Genomic DNA, 19496 nt, shown 5'->3' with positions numbered 1-19496 from the left:
TATATATATATATATATATATATATATATATATAATATAGATAATATATATATCAAAATATAAAACTATTTAATTGCAAAACTTTTATGAACTTTATGAACTTCCTGTTTGAAAACAAGCAGCCTTTCAAAATTACAGCAGAACATAGCAAAGAAATTGTAGAGCTTATATGAGGGACCTTCAAATAGTAACCACAAGTAAAACCATGTTGTTGTATCATTTCTAAACTTTAAATAACTTAGTACCATGGTGCTTTTTTTGGTTGATTCTTAATAGATTTAATGCAATTCAAGATATCCACCAACATGCTATAGTTTTGTAGTAAACCCAAAATAACTTTTCATAAAGATTTGGTCAGAACAGATGCTGTGTATGCAAATACTGAGCAATTGCAATTATAATGTACAGAAATTGGGTAGTCTGGTACATTTTAGTTAAAACCAATTTTATTAAAACCTGCAAAACAATTTATTCTTATTTATTTTCTTTTTATTATGGAAGTGTTTGACAGAAATAAATGAGCTTCAAACAAAATAAGCCAAAACCCGTTTTATTGATGATGCAAAGACGTTTATCGGGATGCGAACAGCTTCTTGTCCACAAAAATTGTGGAGCAACGTTTACAAAAAAAAAAAAATTACAGGTGTGTGAGAACAGCAGCAGCATTTGCTCTTAGCTTTTCATTGCCATTTTAGTTGAACAAAGTAGGTTTTTGCATTGGACAGAAAACTGAAAAGCAAAACTGGGATAGTTCACATTTAGCATACAAAATATTTGTCCATACATTGGCAATTCTAGTAAAAGGTTACTCACTTACGGCAGGCTATATCCTAGCTTACAACATTTTTTTTTCTAAAACTGTACATTTTCTCTTTTATATAGTGAGAAGACAACCAAAAACATGTACACTAGATGTGTTACAGTTAACCTGATTCCAGGTTTAGCAAAACTATTAAAACAAAGAAAAAGTCTATGAAACAATGGAAGACTGTCTACCTATTATTGTTGGTAGCTTACAAGAAAGATCTCCACAGATAAGTCCAATCATTTCTGCGAACATATACCAAAGCCTGCAACATTTGCAACAATGCAGTGATACAATTTGTGACTGCAAATGAAGATTAAGATATAGCCACTTAACTTACTCCAAACTAACAGACTAGAGCAACTGAGAATGCTGCCAAAGCGCTAGAGAACTGATTTAATTGTTTGTCAACCCATATGCTGCTTGGTCTTGGTGCTAAAGCTGTAGCAGTGGGCTTCAGTGGCGTCCAAAAGCCCATCCACATGGACAGATCTCACCCGCTGTCTCACCAGAGAGAGGTTTGATAGTTGAAGCGAATCTTCAGCAGGTATTTCAGGTTAACCTGAGCAATATCATACACAATGTACCTGAAGGAAAGTTTGAGTTAAGGGAAACACAGTGGAAGATGATAAATGTGAAGTTATATGAATATAGGCAGTGGCTAATAGCAGAGATGATATTTACACTAAGTGAAAATAGCAGTATTTTCTTTACACTAAGTGTAAACAGTTTTTAGATGCAATTTATACTCCTAACCCTACACATCAAACACTTTATTCGCGCTCTGTGATGCGCCACGCATTACATAATCAAATTGGAAAAGTCATGCATGATGTAGGCAAAAGTACTGATCCAGTGACTACAAAGCAAACGTGCAAAAACTAAGTCAAACGCCTATTACAAAAAAAAAAAAAAAAAAAAAAAAAAAAAAAGGTAAAAGAATGATGTCGGGCGATTTTGAAGTTGGAGGAGAAAATGAGATGGAGTTTTTCATCCTACCGCAGTACTTCCGCCTATGTCACGTGTGACCTTTCCAACACGATTACGTAACGCTTGGTGCATCGCAGAGCAGGACGAGCATTTGTGGTTAAAAAGTATATACATTTTTTTTTTTTTTTTTTAGAAAATGACATTGTTTCTCTAGATAAGACCCTTATTCCTCATCTGGGATTGTGTAGAGCCATTTGAAGCTGCATTAAACTGCAAGTTGGACCTGTTGTACCCCAGTGAAGTCCACTATATGGAGAAAAATCCTGGTATGTTTTCCTCAAAAACCTTAATTCCTTTTTAACTGAAGAAAGAAAGACAAACTCATGGATGACATGGGGGTGAGTAAATTATCAGGAAATGTTCATTCTGAAGTGAACTAATCCTTTAAATAGGCACTTTAGTTTCCATTTCTCAAATATTTTCTTAATTTAATTTTTTTAAAAACTCCTATCTAAGCTGATGTGCGATGGGAAAAGGGAGAAGAATGAGTTCCGAAAAAAACGGTTGATCACGTCAAAAGCTAGCGCCATCCGCCTTACGCTGTTACGAGCAGGATTTCTTTTATAATTTTGTCTGGCTCAATCAGACAATGGTGGGCAGAGTTAGTGTAAACTGCATCTGCAGATAAAAGATGGGCCGTTTGCACGGTGTAAAATAGACACTCCGATAAATATATTTCAGATGCACATTTATGTAAACAGATGAAAGACAGCAAATAATCCAGAAAACCAAAGGATACTCGTTGTAGAGCAGACTTGTGTCATCAATGTTTGTGTTGGTGCCTTTGCCCAGGGGAACGTCCACTCCATTCAGAGATACAGTAGCTCTTGGGTCCGGAGCAGTTCTTCCCAAACCTTCAGACAGCAAAAACATGTTAAAAACATTTCTGTCAGAAACAAAAAACAGAATAACTACAAAAATAAGTTTTTCCAAATGAAGAGCCACCTTACCTTTTACACTGTGTTTACCCTTTGGTAACTTTGTAATGTGTGAGGCCTTCTTCAGTTCATGCCTTTAGAGTAGAAGAAAAATCAGAATCACAGCAATGATGACAACAACGAATCATCAAATATCCTTTGCCTTTCTAATTTCCAAGTGGTGACAAACACTACTGAAAGAAAGAAACTAATACTTCTGAGCAAGAATGCATTAAATTGACAGTAAAGACATTTCTAATAAAGAGCATCTCTCACATGTTTCCAAGGGCGACCTCTCCTAACAGAATGAGGCCAACAGGATCAGCCTGGGACGTGTGGCAGTAGTTTGCACTCTTCGACACCATGTCAGCAAAGTAAACACCTTTGCCAAACATGTAACCTGTCTGTATTAAAAGATCACATAATCAGTATAGATATCATAAATTATGCATAAATAAAGAAAGAAACGGCTCTAATTGATTAAACAGTAAGAAGGTTTTTGCCAGACAGAGGCAGCTAATGGCACTTGAACTTACCACTGGAGCCTCAGGAGGAGCAATACGCAGACCCTGAGACAGGATACCTGCGTAGTTGGTGGTGCGGGAGCCGTGCCACAACAGCTGCCGGTTGGGTAATTCTTTAAAGGGCCGGAAACGCTGGTACTCACCCTCCCTGTCGATCTTAAAGATCTAATGATACAAAAACACAGTAGTCAGAGATAATAGTGTGTTATTTTACAGCTATGGTGTACTCAGTGCATTTATGAAACAATAATTAATGCACTAGTTAACCCTGTAAAGTCTGACATATGAAGAAAAAAAAAAAAAAAAAAAAAAAAAAAAGTCAGAAATCAGTTTTTTTTTTTTTTTTTACCTTTAGACAAAACATAAAATCCAAAAAAAAAAAAAATCATAATTATTATTAAATAAATAAAGTATGCATGTGTTTTGTTTTGTATTACATTTGATACATCAGGCTTTTATGGCTCATATAGTATGATATAAGAGTCACATAAAATATATCAATTTTATTCAGAGACCCAAACTGAGCAAAAATATGCAATTTGGTGCATATGCTGATGTTAAAATAAAATAAGATGACATTCTGATCGCATGTAATGTAAATCAGTGAAATCTTCGCAACAATATAGCAGACTATTTACATAAAATGCATATCAATATCAGTTGACATCAAATAATGTCTTAAGATAATATTTATACAATGATGATTAAGAGATGTACAAAAAAGTTCCTCAAAAGCCTGACATATCATATTTGATACTCACATTTTAGCTTGATTTTTCTAAAAAAAATAAAATAAAAATTATGTATGGATAATCAAGTAAACCTAAGATGTTTCAGTTATATTGAAATATTACTAACAATACAAAAATTATTGGTAACACTTTACAATAAGGTTTCATTAGTCATCATTAGTTTTGGTTAACATGAACTAAGAAATAATACTTATGAAGCATTTATTGATATTAGTTAATGTTAATTTCAACATTTACTCATACATTATTAAAATCAAATGTTTTTGTTAACATGAGTTAATGCACTGTGAACTAACATGAACAAACAATGAACAGCTGGATTTTTATTAACTAACATTACCAAAGATTAATAACTACTAACAAATGTATTGCTCATTGTTAGTTCATGTTAGTTAATACATTATCTAATGTTATCAAATGATACCTTATTGTAAAGTGTTACCAAATTATTCTTATGTTTACTTTTACAAAAATCATTAAGATTTCAGAGCAAAAAGACGAGTACCACAACCTGAAGGAGGACGTTTTTAGAATTATACAAAAGGTGCTTTGCTTGTTAAAAATATAAACTATTAATCAGACAAGGTATGTAGTAGATTGTGCAAAACAGGGTTTTCAGCAAAGTTTAAAGGCCTCAGAAATTTGTGTATCAAATGGTACAGTAAGGTTTTTTGTTAATCTTACCTCTTCAACTTCTAATGTGTAGGTGTTGTGTGTAGCAGCATGTGTGTTCTTCACATATTCTAGGATAAGCTGAGCCTCATTTGATGACTTGTCAACCACCTATAAACACAAAATCAGTATCAAACACTAAAGCTTGATTGTATAATGTTGGCAAGTAAAGGAAAATTCACTTAAAAAGAAATTTTACCTCAATTTTGGTTTTGAGTTTCTCATAGTTAAGGTCAATGGGATCTTTCTTATTGTCCTCCACTCCTCCCCGTAGCAGGCTGTAGGCCACCTCAATGTCCAACAGGTTGTCCAGCATCTGCACCTTTTGCTATAATGAATATGCAACAGGTTTAAGCAAGACATCACAACAAGACTGCTGCCATGACAATTTTTTCAATAGTTGCCCAAGAAATTACCTGTATGTAATCCACGTTACTCAACAGTGGTGGTTTCTTCATACCGAAGTCGTGAGGTATAAGTGTGTAGAAGCGATTGGACAGGTCTAAGATCAGTGCTTCTGAAGCGCTATCTGCCACAGCCTACAGAAATAAATGAGAGCGAACAAGGAAGTTAAAATAAAGGAGTGCATATTTGATTCTATTTCATAACTTTTATTTACAAATAGACTGATGAACTGGGCTTTTACTCCAAAAACATGGTTTCGGACTCACTAAGACCAACCTGTTGGACCTCGCTCAGAAGGGAATAGGCACTTTGGATCTGCCGCTTGCTTAGTTTTCCCAAAGGCATCTTCTGCAAGTCAATCTGTAGGAGAAATTACACCCAGTTACAATCGCATCTATGACCACAGATATTGCATTTCTTAATTTTGCTATTAAAAAAAAGGGAAGTTAGCACACCTCAAACTCAACCATGGCTTTCTTCATGCTCTCTACATCAAAGATCATTCGGATGAGGTCTTGGATGGGTTTGGCCAAGTGGGATTTGGCGCCTGCACTTGCAGTCAACTTCTTCACAGCCTCCTCATCCTGGGTAAATGTATGTGAAAAAGGTCCATAACTTAAGATTATTATTAACTTGTTTACCCTAATAATGCAATTGGGTCTGTTTTGACCTGGAAGAAGTACATATTCTCTAAAAAAGTTTTAGTATGGGAACCACAGTTTGGTAATGTGTCAAAACTAACAAAATACATATTTTATTAAAAAAAAAAAAAAAAAAAAAAATTATATATATGAAAATATATATATTTTCCTAAATATATAACCATTAAAAAAAAAAAAAAGTTACAACCTTTGTATTTGGGACCATTTTGACCCATGAGGCTTCATGATGTTATGCAGATTTTTTTGATCTCTGTGTTAGATTTGTCCCAAAAATACTTTTGTAAAATATATTTGGCCTCTTTCCCATATATCTCACACACTTTTAGGACTGTAACAATATATCATGATTACATTTGTAGGTTCTTTACTGAAAGAGCAAGGTCCAAAAATCTAGTTCATTCTTTCTGACTTTTAATTCACGTTAACAGGCACTACTAAAACAGTAATATTCACAACGATGTATGCACAATTCTGTCCATCAACAGTTCTCTGGCTACATATTGTCCCAGTTCTTACCTGTCCGTAGTCAATCTCGAGAGGGTAAAACTTATTGGGGTATTTTGTGAAGTTGCTTGATGCCCAGGAATTCCCTGTCTTTTCCTCATACACGCTGCAGAAATTATCCATAGCCGAGTTCTTATCATAAAACTTGTCCAATTTGTTTCCCCCAATGGTGGTGCCGACTCGACCCCATGACCTGAACACCCAGTATCTGAAAAAGCATCAAGCATGCTCAAGAAAAGTGGAAATTGGTGCAGCTGCTGATATAAAATAATTAAAAGGTATTTCTCTTATAATAAGTGCACATTACAAAAAGCTTGCATTGATGAACCTACATTTATTGTACCCTAAATTCACACTTTTATAAGAGAAATGCCTTATGGGAAACATGCATAAATATACATACATTTTAAGGTTTTGAAGCAGGTGTTGGATAAAAATGCTGCTTGCAAAGCGCTTACTATTAAGTCTAAGAAACTCATATATACAGTATGAAATTTCTATGGATTACATTTAAATCGACTGTATAATGATGAACAAAACGATGCTGTGTTTAGGATGAAATTATGTTTTTATAACAGTAATCCATATTAAAATCACAAAAATGGGTGGGGCTCACCGTTTCTGGACATCATCCTCCAACAGCTGTAATTTGTAGTACGAGTTTGTCCCTCTGACAATGTCCACGAGACCCAGTGTGGCGCTGTAAATTTTCCCATTCTGATCCAGAACGTGAGCACAGTTTTCCAGACCTGAGCAGTTAAATCATGATTAAGGCATTGCACAATCAATACATATCCAAAAATAGTATATAGACTCTTGTGTGAAAGAGTTATGGGAAAAAACACTCAGTCTCACCTGAGGCAGGATCTACTGCTGCCCCTCCTTTCACTGTAAGTTTCATTTTCTTTGATTTGCTTTCACCTGGAGGAGTAAGAAACAGTATTATTCAGCAAAAAGTATTATATGCTGAAAATCATTTAGGTGTGTTTCTGAAAACTTTCTGACAGTGCATTTGTGCATGTATATAAAGAAAAAAATCTTCTAACAACCCTAGAACAAAAATACAACAACTTCAAAAAAAAAAAAAAAAAAAACCCTGTTTATTTCTTGATGAATGTCCCTGGATTTATAATTAACTCTTTGCCCGCTACTGTTTTAAAAAAGTTAGCAGCCTCCACTAGCGTTTTTGATCATTTTCACAAAACTTAAGGCCCCCAGAATATTTTGTTGTATAAATATCTGATTGTTGAATGCAATATATCAAAAGAAAGAACACAGCCTCTGCTTTATGAAAATTTATAAAAAAAAAATAAATAACAAAAAAACAAAAAACATTTTGAACAAAAAGCTGTTTAAAAATTTTATTTTTTTTAAAAACTTTTTTCAAAGACTACAACGTGCATAAGAAATGATTTTATTGCTTGCTTTTTCGCCTGTGTTTTGATCCGGAGATTCTCTTCTCTTTTAGAAGATGCGTAATAGTGCCCCCTATCGTATAACATTGAAAACATAGAAAGCCTGAAAATTCCATCAATGGTGGGGAAAGAGTTAAAAGTTGATAATATTATATACATTATAAAGAAAATATTTTTATAGAATATAGAATATTATAAATATATTTGTTAAAAAATTATATAACATTTCATATATAATATTTAATATATTTTTATTAAAATATTAATATCAAAGCTTAATGAAATCCCACCCAAAGTCATTTCCATATTTAGTTTCAATCTGAAATATTTTATACTATTGAAGTTAAATGTGTTACGAAAATAATGAAATAATCAAAAATAAAATCTCATGCAAAAACTTGCTTCATAAGATGTTCTGCAGGAAAATTAAAATACATCTCTCTAACCTTCTTCCTCTTTGACTCTGCCGGTACTCTTTGAGGAATGAGCTCCAGTGGATTTGGAGGCCGCGGTTGCAGCCTGGGTTTCAACTTTAACTTCAGCACCCCAAGGGGAGATGCCGTGCAGAGAGATGAGCTCCTGGAGGGCCTTGCCGGACTCCTTGATGTCAGTGAGGAAGTCCTCTGCCACCACACGCACACCTGCGTCTCTCACCTCCTCCATCTTCTTGCTCATTTTTTCAATCTCCTCTGAGACACAAGAGGAACAGAGCAGGTTATTAAGGAGTTTCGAAGTGACACACGCCAAAAAATAAATAAGCTGGCACAAAATCAGAAGGGACAAATTTATTAATCGGCAAGTAGAAGCAGACCACTGATTCCTGTGAGAACATACTGGCCTATATAGGACACCTAGTTAACACGCACACCTCATTTTGTATCATACACTCTTAAAAAAGGTTCCAAATGGGGGTTTTCGGAGCGATGCAATATAACCACCATTTTTGGTTTTCCAAAGAACCTTTTTTCTACTGTAAAGAACCTTTTGTGCAATGGAAAGTTCCATGGATGTTAAAGGTTCTTTATGGAACCATCAATGCCAATAAAGAACCTTCATTGTTAAGAGTACTGGGCATAACTTACTTTAGTACTTTAGCTAAACACAAAATCTGTCTACATAGCAAGGAAGTTCACAAGAGTTTGGATAAGAGCTAGAGATTCACTCACTCTTGCTGCTGAGGCAGAGAGCAGCTTTGTTGGCAGTGCCTGTGATTTTTCCTCCCAGTTCTTCCACTGCATTTTTCAGCTCATCTTTGTTCTTTCGAAGTTTTCCCACAGCCAGCAGCTTCAGTCCAGTCAGAGGCTTATCTAGAGAATACATTGAGAAAAAAAAAATCTTAGTTTATACCCATAAAAATTGAAAGAGCATAGTAATCCTTAACCTGCTTGCCAAATGATCAGTTCCTGAGAGAATAATAAATAATACAAGCGATAGACTAAAGCTGATTGTTTGAGATCAGCCGGGTTTTCATCCACATATTTTTATGTGCATTTTGGGGCATTACATAAAACATTCAAAATGTCAATATCAAGATGTAAATAAAACTTTCATAGTTATGTGAACTATTCGTTTAACTAAATAACACAAAATAAATGTAGTGTTCATTTAATTTCAGCAATATTTGTCAGTATTATTGTTAAACTATAACTATTGAAAACAGTTTTCACTAATTGAAAAAAAAGCTGAAATTAAATATTAGATGAAATATAAATATTAGATGTTTAGTTAGTTTTTATTTTTATATTTTCATATTTCATTTTAGTTCATTTTTTTGTAATTTTTTTTGTCTTTTTTTAGTAGTTCTTGTTTTCCTTCTTTAAAATAAATTTCTAAACAATTTTTATAAATTTTTACTTCAGTTTTAGTTACTTTAGTACATCAAGTTAAACTAAATGAAAACCAGGAATTTTGCGTTGGCAACTAGCTGAAATAAAATAAGTTTAATTTTTTTAAGTTATATTTTAATTGAAGTAACAAAGGTTTTTTTTTTTTGGTTTTAGATACAATAATAATAACCCTGGTACTAAAATTACTAAAACTGAAATAAAAATTAAGCTAAATAGGAATATTAACAAAAAAAAATAAAAATAAAAATGACAAAAGCACTTAAAATGATGACAAACACACGAAATTCAAATAAAAACTGAAAATATACAAGTTAAAGCTAATTCAAAACATACTACACTAGCATATGAATAATACAAAAATAATTTTGTGTACATCTGATATGCTATCATTATTTGTGTGGGCATCTGCTGTTGAAAGACACATACTGATCGACCACTAAACAAACATCAGTATTTCTCACTGACCTGCAGGCACCTCTGTGAGGTTGTTACTGGAGGAAGTGGACATGCTCGGAGCGGCCGAGGTTGCAGTAGCAGTGGCAGACGAGGGGGTGGGGGCTGCAGGTGGGGCATCTTTGGGAAACACACGGTCCTGCCGTTTGAACTTAAACTTCTTCAGAAACGGAATCTCACTGAACTCCTGAGGAAGAATAATGTTGTTAGGAGTCAGGACATGATAGGATTAGGATGATTAAGTGCTGAAAAATAAGACTACAGATCTACTAACCTTAGGAGTGACCCAGTCTTTGCGATCAGGTGTCTGAGTCTTGAATACACACTTGGTCCATGCAGAGATGTCTCCAGTACAGTAGTATGCATCGCTCTTAAACACTAGTTGCCCTTTGCAAGTCTCACAAGGCTTCAGGGACCCAAACGCCATGCAATCTGATAGATGGTCCACAACCTGTCAATTTTTATTAAAGAAATGATACACAAAGTCATAAAGCTAAAGTGAAAATGGTCAAAGATTCTACTTGATATCAGTCTTTTGATGCTGCTATTGAAATTGCCAGTCAAACAGTGAGCATCAGGTCAAATCTGGATGTTTGTCTGTATTGCACACTTACATTTGACTCCCCAGAGGGAACTTCCTGATTGTTAGCAATAAGCAGTTCCTTCATGTCACTGATGGAGCAGAACTTCTTTAGCTTGTCTTTAATTCCCCAGACCAGCTGGCTTTGCTCCTAGAATACACCAAGAACCAGACAAAAGCATTTTTAGACTGATATATTTTCTAATAGTTACAGAAAAAAAAAACAAAGAGCAATCTGATAAATGTTGGGAGCCAATGCTAGTTGAATTTCTACAGATGCCACAACTGATGTGATAAAATTCATGTCGTGACAGTGGGGAAAAGAGTGCTAAATGCAAATAATAAAATGCAACTAACTATATAATCATTTTAGGATAGAAAAACAAATAGGGTTTTGAATGTCTAAAAGGTTACAAGCAAAGTGTGAACTACATTATATTGGTGTAAATTCATTTGTTACTAGATAAAAATGATCCACAATAATCCATACCATGTTACAGATTATATCAGAACACATCTCATACCTTCAGTTTCAGCTGCAGTTTTTCATCTTCTTTCTTCTGTTTCTTAGAGACTCCTCCATCAACATCATCTGCCTTTCTCTTCCTGAGAAAGAAAGGACATTTGTAAGAACAAACAACAAAGACGACCAGACGTGCAAGTCTAAAAACGCTTTGAAATAACATTGTATTTTCTAGTGATGCCATTTCGAAATAAGGACATTACTTAAATATGCTGCAAACAACCAACTTTTCAATTCAAACTCTTGAGTTTCTTGATTTTAAATGGTCAACTGCAGTATTCACTTGTTAAATACTTCTGCATAATGATGCTATTCCCAATTACAAAGACGCTTTTGTTAATTTAAATAAAGCTGAAATACATAAAATATAAATATTAAACGAAAAACTGCTACATTGCTCCATTATATTGATGTAAATAGGATATTCTCATTGTAAACTTGAAAGAAAAAAAAAACCTGATCCATGATCTGATCACCTGATCCAAATGGTGAAAACTTTTCCACCTTGTGGATTTGAGTTAATCCAACAGAGAGAATTTGGTCACCTCTGAGCTTGTGTAGCGGCTCATCTATCAGTGGACTTCATTAGAAGATTATCAGTCCTCTGAGTCACAGTCATGTCTGGACAGGCTCCTCTATCCGATGGCCATCATAAAGCCGATCATTAATTAATCACCTCATGACAAACAAGCTGATCTCAACATCACCACTGCGCCTACTTCCCCTCCATAATGTAATTAACGCCCATTTGGATGGCGATAATGATGACCCATAGCGGGAAAAACACAAACAAGAGCATTTTTCCCATTAGAATGAAAGGCTTATAAAAGCCCATATCACAGTGTCGGGTGAAATACAACACAGAGAGAGAGAAAATATAAATGAATATAGATGAGGCAATCTTTTGCTAATGGATGGAACATTTCCAAAGAAGTCAAATGCACTGGCAGACAACGAACGAGTGACATCTCAAAGCAATAATATATGAAGCATACACGACAGAGACTTGGTATGTACATCAATAATATTTACTTTTAAAAAGATGTTTTGTAATTTAACATTTCACAATTTTAAATGATATTATTTGTTTTACTTTAACACATAGTATTCAGGTTCAGACATTTTTGATATATTTTTACTAGTGGGTGCAGGACACTACTAGTAAACTTACTTACATTTATGGATATCTTACTTACATTTAAGGATAGCAATACATTTATGTAAGTGAAGATAGTAAAATAAAGTAAACTGTGACATGTTATACCCAAAAATTATTCAGACACTTTGACCTGACCATGTTTTGTTTAAGTGTTATCTGACATAATTAAGATTTTTTTTTTTCTGACACAGTTTAACTCTAAGATCTTGTCATATTTTATTACCATTTTTTTAAACTATAGTGAATAAACTGTATTAATGAATGAAATGTTCAAGGTGTCTGAATAAATTTTGGCTTGACTGTATATATGTGTGTGTTTGTGTTGTTAGTGTTGTCACGATACTGGAATTTCAAACTTCAATACGATACCTTAAAAAAATATTGATATTTGGTACCATTTTCAATATCACAGGGAAGACTGCCATAATAACCACCATACAGATAATGTGTTCTCTCATAATTTTTGGATAATTTGGGCAATTTTGTTGCAATAGCTTACACAGAATAGGGAAGGTTTATTTGAACTGTTATAAATAAATAAGAACAAATAAACAAATTGTGACCAATAGCACAAATAAATACAATAGAGTAAAGAGATAAAAGAAATAAACATGGATCTAAGTTTTCCCGTTGGGTCTAACAGTAGTATTCAGATAAATACAACAGAAATCAAATAAAGCAATCAAATGTAAAATAACACTGGATAATCTTCATTGTAAAAATGTAATTCAGATTAATGCTTACAATTAATGTAAGCAGATTAATGCTCTTTTATTAACATGGCTGAAAGCAGCATGTTTATTAGGCTGCTGTCACTTTAAGAGCTTATGCACAGATCCAATATACTGTTACGCAACATGCGTATTCTCTCAACTATGTACGTTTCAAAACTTACTGTATTTACCCGAATACTTGTCAAGAGAGGCATTTTGACAATTTTGTATTTATTTGACCGTTTAAGTTTATGATTTGAGTTCTTGATTTTTTTGATGGTTTATTCAGAAGGTCAATTCCTCATTCAAAGGCATGGTAAAGGCAATCAGACAAATCATTTTAATACAAAGCTAGACACGTGTCGATATTCGGTAATACGATATATCACGATAATGAATATGCACGATATTGTTATCATGGGCTTTTCAAAATACCGCAAATAATTATTTATTACGAATTATTCAAATTTTTATAATACATTTTAAGAATACTTTCCCCATCAACCGTATAAAATGCACAACACCGCTGTATGCTGCGACAAAGGGATGCGCACTCAGATGTAAACAAGCCCAATATGCATGAGAAACACATGGTGGAATGAGTGAAGGTGATACGCTGAATAAAATTGCACATTCACCCTCTGACAGCAGAAATGCAGCGGTTACCCCATAAACAAAGCAGCTGCAGTAGTAGTAGCCATTCAGTTTTTTGCATTCGCAATGTTGTTCATCACAGCACCAAATACTTAATACTTAAAGACTTAATAGGCTATTTATTTTCAAACTTAAATTTTTTTTTAATAAATGTTAAGGTTTGAAAATAAATAGCCTATTAACGTTAAATTGAGACCTTATTGTAGTGTTACCTGTTGTTCTTTATAATTCTTTTGCACTTTAATCTGTTTGAAACATTTTACTTTATCATTTTTGTGCATTGCGTTATTGTATTTAAATGTTCAGAGTTATTTTTGTTATAAGAAAGAGTTCTTAAACCTGTTATACTATAAAACCGCTGTTATTGCAACTTATTTCAGTATTGTGATAATACCGTATACCGTGATAAAAGCAACATGAAAATTTGATACCGTCACATGTCTATAAAAAGCTTAATATCTGACCTTCGATCATCCGTTTTTCTTCCTTGCTTGATTTTATGTCTACAGGTCAAAATGAATGAGTCTATCACCAACTTCACTTTCTCGCCGACTCTGCTCTACGTCAACACGACTTTTATGAATGTCACCTCTTATGAAAATAACACATTTGTGCAGTTCACCTATGGTGTGTCCACCATGTCCACACTTACGCAAGGTAAACTTACACAAACTACCTCTACTACTGCTACTACTACTACTACAACTACAGCTACAACAACAACAGCTGCACCCAACATCCTAGCATCCATAAACCTGCCTTACATGATAGCCGAGCTTGTCATAGCCTTGCTCTCCACAGTGGGCAACCTGCTGGTTTGTGTTGCGGTGGGACTAAATAGAAAGCTCCAAACAGTTACTAATTACTTCCTGGTGTCGCTAGCAGTGGCGGATATATGCGTGGGTTCCCTGGCGATCCCCTGCGCCATTATGACGGACCTGGGAATTCCACGGCACAATCTGTATCTGTGTTTGCTAATGTTATCTGTGCTCATCATGTTAACCCAGAGTTCCATCTTCAGCTTGCTGGCAGTCGCTGTGGAGCGTTACGTAGCCATTTTCATGCCCTTCCAGTACCACCGGCTCATGACACCTCGCAACGCAGTGCTGGTCTTGTGCGTCACTTGGACACTGGCCTTCCTGATCGGTCTGGTGCCGTTGATGGGCTGGCACAAGCCTCCGCCTGAGACGGGCTACTGTTTCTTCGTGTTGGTGGTGGATATGACCTACATGGTCTACTTCAACTTCTTCGCCTGCGTCCTGACCCCACTGGTGGTGATGTTCCTCATCTACGCGCAGATCTTCGTCACGGTCAAACATCAGATGAGGAGGATTGCAGCAGAGCGGGGTGGCGCAACCAACACAGAGGGAACGGCGAAGATGAAGAAAGAGATGAAAATGGCCACGTCGCTCTTTCTGGTCCTCTTCCTTTTCACGGTCTGCTGGATTCCACTACATATCATAAACTGCTTCCTGCTGCTGTGCCCATCATGTCCCGTTCCCCTACCGCTGCTACTAACGGCCATTATTCTCTCCCATGCAAACTCGGCTGTTAACCCTTTCCTCTACGCCTACAAGATGAAAACCTTCAGAAAAGCCTTCAAGGCTATCTTTCTATGTGGCAGGGGCATCAGTGATGGTGATGAGCAGCATGATGATGGGGGACGCAACAACACACAAAGACCCTGAATGCTAAACACTTAATCTAGTCCTTAGGTAAAGACTGAAAAGAATGTGTAAAACCAGACCTGTATTTTGTATGCAACACTCTTGTCCATATATTTCTAAGAAACATTCTATAATTTGAGAAAGAAAATACTATTTTTTACTTACGACAAGGGCTGCACGATTTGGGGGGGATCAAAAAATTGAGATTTTTCTGATAAAAATTGTGATTGCGATTTAAAATGCCATTTAAACAAAAAAAGCTCCATAATATTAAATATTAGCAGGTGCGATGGCACCTACTGTCGTTCTTACTATTATTCTTCTGTTTTTTTTCTTCTTCTTCTGCTCTGGAAGTCTATGGCAGCCAATAGAACCGCTTGCGGGAAAATTATGAAATTTGGCACACTGATAAAGGACAGTCCCAACATTAACCACAGCTAATTTGGAACATCTAGCTCAATCCCTCTAGCAGCACTTCCTGTCCAAAGTTTCACTCACATTTATGCTAATAACTTTTGAAGCGTAGGGGCTAGCGCCCTATGATGTCATTTTCCATCATGAAAAATTTTCCGCCATTTTGAATTTTGCGAAAAACCTACTTTTTCGAACTCGTCCTAGACTGTTTGTCCAATTTTCATGAAAATCGAATCAGATCATCTACGGACCATGCTGACAAAAAGTTATCAAACGCTTTTTGATAAACCCAACCATTCTCGAATAATGCACAAATGAATTTGACGAAGAGCACACAAAATTGGACATGAGGCTATATCTCTGCAACACTTTATCGTATTCAGACCAAACTTGATACATGACATCACAAGCATGACCTGAGGCTACATTCAGTGTTAGTACATTCACCTACTGGTCAGAAGATTTAAAAATACAAAAAATAACTTATAACTTCTGAACATTTTGCCAAAAATGATAAGAGTTAGATTTGGGGCAGCATGCCAAGTCAAATGATATCCAATTTTCCCATATCGGCCATCTTGGGTGTCGGCCATTTTGAATTTTTTAGTAAAATGCTTTATTTTATGAATGGATTAGCGTATCACTACGAAACTCGGTATGGGTCATCGGCACGATGCCCTAAAGGAGCCTGAGAAGTTTCGAGCCAGCAACACTTATTCACTTGCTTATAACTTTAGATTTGGCATTTCTGTAGATTCCTGAATCCTCGCCAAATCCAACTATACTAATACATTCTAGGTTTCGCCTTATGGCTTGTGCAACATTGTAATTTAGCGTTTAAACAACTTTTGCTTATATCTTCGAAACCGTTAGTCCAATCGAGACAAAACCACTGTAGGAAAATCAGAAACATAGGTCGTTGCTAATTTGCTAATGGCCAAATGTCAAAATTTTAATAGTGTGGCAAATAAATGCAATCAAAGTCAGGTGTGGGTCATTTTTTATGTGTGCATACATATAAATGTGTATAACTCCTAAACGAAATTAGGTATTTTCACCAAATTTGACACGGTTATGTATGGGGGCACTCTGAGGAGACAAAAAAAAGCAGTGGGACTGCGCCACTTGGTGGCGCTATAATTGAACAAAACATGAAATTTGCTTTAACTACAGTACCGTTGGCTGATTGACTTCAAAATTGACATGCAGGGTCTTTGTCTTAGTTGCTATCAATGTCCATTAAGACATTGGTGTATCTTGAAAAACATGGCCGTCTTTTTAATTACAAAATTACAAAAAAGATCTAAAGCTGTAACTGCAATGGTTTTGCATATTGCTGTATTTTATGAATGCATTGGCATATCATTACGAAACTCAGTATGTCTTTGGCACCATGCCCTGAAGGTACTCAAAACGTTTCAGGGGTAAAAAATTGTGTCCCCTTGTGGTAAAAAATTAATGAAATTATATTATAAGCAATTATAATTCATTATAAATCACTGTACTTATGGGTTTTCAACCCTTGTGCTTAAAACTGTCTGCAAATTTATTTACTCATTTTTGCAGCTGGTCTGCTGATAGCTTCCTTGTTTGCTTCTGTTGTGCTTGGCCCCTTAATTGCTGCTTGCAGCTATATATATTTTGATTATGATTATAAATATTTACTAAAAAAGTTAAAATAAGAAATATTACTATTGTAATATTTCACTGTAATATAAAAACTGTATCTAAGATCATTTTATTTTAAAGTACAACTTTAAAAATACAATAGTAACATGTATGCCTGTATTAATGTTTTCATTTTAAAATATTAAAGATCAAACATTTATTCTGGCAAATAAAAAACAAACAAACAAACAAAAAAAAACAGACAGCCCTTAAAGAACTTTTTTGTTGACAACAGCAAGTGCTTCTTGTTACATATTTGGGTTAGTGCACAAATGTAACCTAAACATACAGCACAGAGGTGAGTTCGTGTGGGGTAGCATTTACTGCAAACTGAGCTGCTCTAAGACACTGAAAACATGTGAAAACGAAAACATATATATGCATTTAATTAAACAGCAGCAATTGTGATTTGATAATAGCACTGATCCATATTGTAATTTCAGTTTTATTCTGATTAATCCTGCAGCCCTACTAAAGACCACAGACAGCAAAAAGATATTGAATGCTCACCCTTCATTCTTCACTGCAGGAAGTCTTTTCTTTAGCTCCTCCTTGTCTTCATCTCGTAGAGCTCCGAAACCTTTGAGCTGGGCGGCACTGTACTCTGGTTTAAACACTAGTTCCTCACGGCGGCTCACAAAGCAGCCAGTGTGGTACCAGCGATCTATCAGACCAAGCTGAGGTTTCTCTGGGTCCACGGTCTTCTTTGACACACGGATATGGTCCTGAAAATCAGCAGGGAAGAACAGATTAACTTGTAACTAACTTGTTGTGTTTAAAAAGCATCATTTGTTAAACAAAACGTAATGCAATAAAGATGTACCTTTTCAATTTTTTGATCACATCCCTTGCAGGTGCTTCTGTTGGATTTGGCGTACTCCACTGCAAAGTCATTCAGTGTCTTCTCCCCTTTAGCTGCTCCCTTCTGCTCTCCTTTCCCTGCAAAGCAACAAGGATTAATTAATTAATTTAAGCCTTAGTGACTTAAGCCTAACTGCTTTGCAGCCCATATGGCAAATTAAACAAAACAAAATCATTGCTTAGGTCAAAAGGAACATTATTTTAAAAAAATCACCTCCAGTAGCACCTCCGCTCTCAATAGCTTTCTTCACTTTCTCCTGGTCATCCCAGCGCAGGTCAGTAAATCCGGATATGTCAGAGGGTGACTGTACTGCAGCCCGGAGCCAAAAGCAGGAAAAATGGTGCCAGTGAGGCACTTTGCCATCAAACATGGGAGACTGTGAGAGACAGACATGTGCCGGATGATTAAAAATCATCCAGAGTAAAACACTAGTTCCCTGTAAAATGAAACTGAAAGCACATACTAACATAATTTCACAGCAGTCAGCAGACTGGTCATTTTTTGGTTGAGATTTTAAAGTAAAACAGATCATGTTTAAACATATTTTGTGTATTGTACAGCTCTTTTGTTTGTCAATTGTGTTACAGTAGTCTATCATAACCAAATATAAACATATATGTTTTTATTAAGTCATGAATCCAGCTACGAGGGATGTGAAATTCAGTCATTTTAAACTCATTGTTTCTTTTGGGCTTCACTGTATTATCAATTCATTACATTTGAAATCACTGTTTATCTCTTGCATTCCATGAATACTCCTCATTTAAACTCCTCTTGGGCCTGCGAAATATTCATACAAACGTGTAATGCAATTACATTAACAACACTATGCATCCAAGAGCATACCTGCAAAACCAAACGGATTTACACCAAAATACTGATGTTTAATAGCAGTATTGGGTCAAAGTTGCACATAATTCATTACCTGCACCATAATGGCCATTCTCAGCGAGTCCTTAGCAATGTTTTCTTTGCATTTCTTGCAAGAGGCGCGTCCACTTTTCGCATATTCGGCTTTGTAGAGCTTGTCGTCCTTTGAATCAGCCATTTCTGCAGATATAACTGTGAAAAGTGGACGTTTTCGGGTTTAATTCTGGTCAGACAGGCCAACAACTACAATGCAAAGAGTAATAGCACTCAGTCCGCGTGCAGAAGCACCCGCGCAGAATACCAGCCCAAACCAATCGAGTCTACATTCCTCTAGTAGAGAATATGCGCAGACAGTGTTAATCGAACTCGAGCTACCTTTCCGACAACAGGATGTGTCCGAAATCGCACCCTATACTCGCAATCACTATTCCCTACATTAG

The 19496-nt window shown here is 35.5% G+C and overlaps 2 protein-coding genes across 2 annotated transcripts; one reads left to right on the top strand and one right to left on the bottom strand.

Moving 5' to 3' along the window:
- Positions 1-534: 534 nt before the first annotated feature.
- parp1 (poly (ADP-ribose) polymerase 1) lies at positions 535-19378 on the bottom strand. The gene is made up of 23 exons (XM_051875197.1): positions 19112-19378; positions 18400-18562; positions 18148-18263; positions 17835-18049; positions 11051-11132; positions 10561-10677; positions 10221-10397; positions 9959-10133; positions 8813-8953; positions 8093-8335; positions 7087-7152; positions 6848-6980; positions 6244-6439; positions 5521-5649; positions 5342-5425; positions 5077-5199; positions 4860-4988; positions 4673-4771; positions 3249-3401; positions 2989-3116; positions 2746-2807; positions 2535-2649; positions 535-1392 (listed from the first exon to the last, which is right to left on the bottom strand). Exons 1-23 carry the CDS (start codon positions 19232-19234, stop codon positions 1311-1313), a joined length of 3051 nt encoding a protein of 1016 aa, XP_051731157.1. The 5' UTR covers positions 19235-19378; the 3' UTR covers positions 535-1310.
- On the top strand, positions 13759-16013 carry LOC127502325 (adenosine receptor A1-like). The gene has a single exon (XM_051875207.1). It carries the CDS (start codon positions 14013-14015, stop codon positions 15261-15263), a length of 1251 nt encoding a protein of 416 aa, XP_051731167.1. The 5' UTR covers positions 13759-14012; the 3' UTR covers positions 15264-16013.
- Positions 19379-19496: the final 118 nt, after the last annotated feature.

The sequence above is a fragment of the Ctenopharyngodon idella genome, chromosome 20, assembly GCF_019924925.1.
Source record: "Ctenopharyngodon idella isolate HZGC_01 chromosome 20, HZGC01, whole genome shotgun sequence".
Taxonomy (NCBI): Eukaryota; Metazoa; Chordata; class Actinopteri; order Cypriniformes; family Xenocyprididae; genus Ctenopharyngodon; species Ctenopharyngodon idella.
Note: the sequence above shows the minus strand (reverse complement) of the source record. Positions and strands in the feature narration are given on the sequence as shown.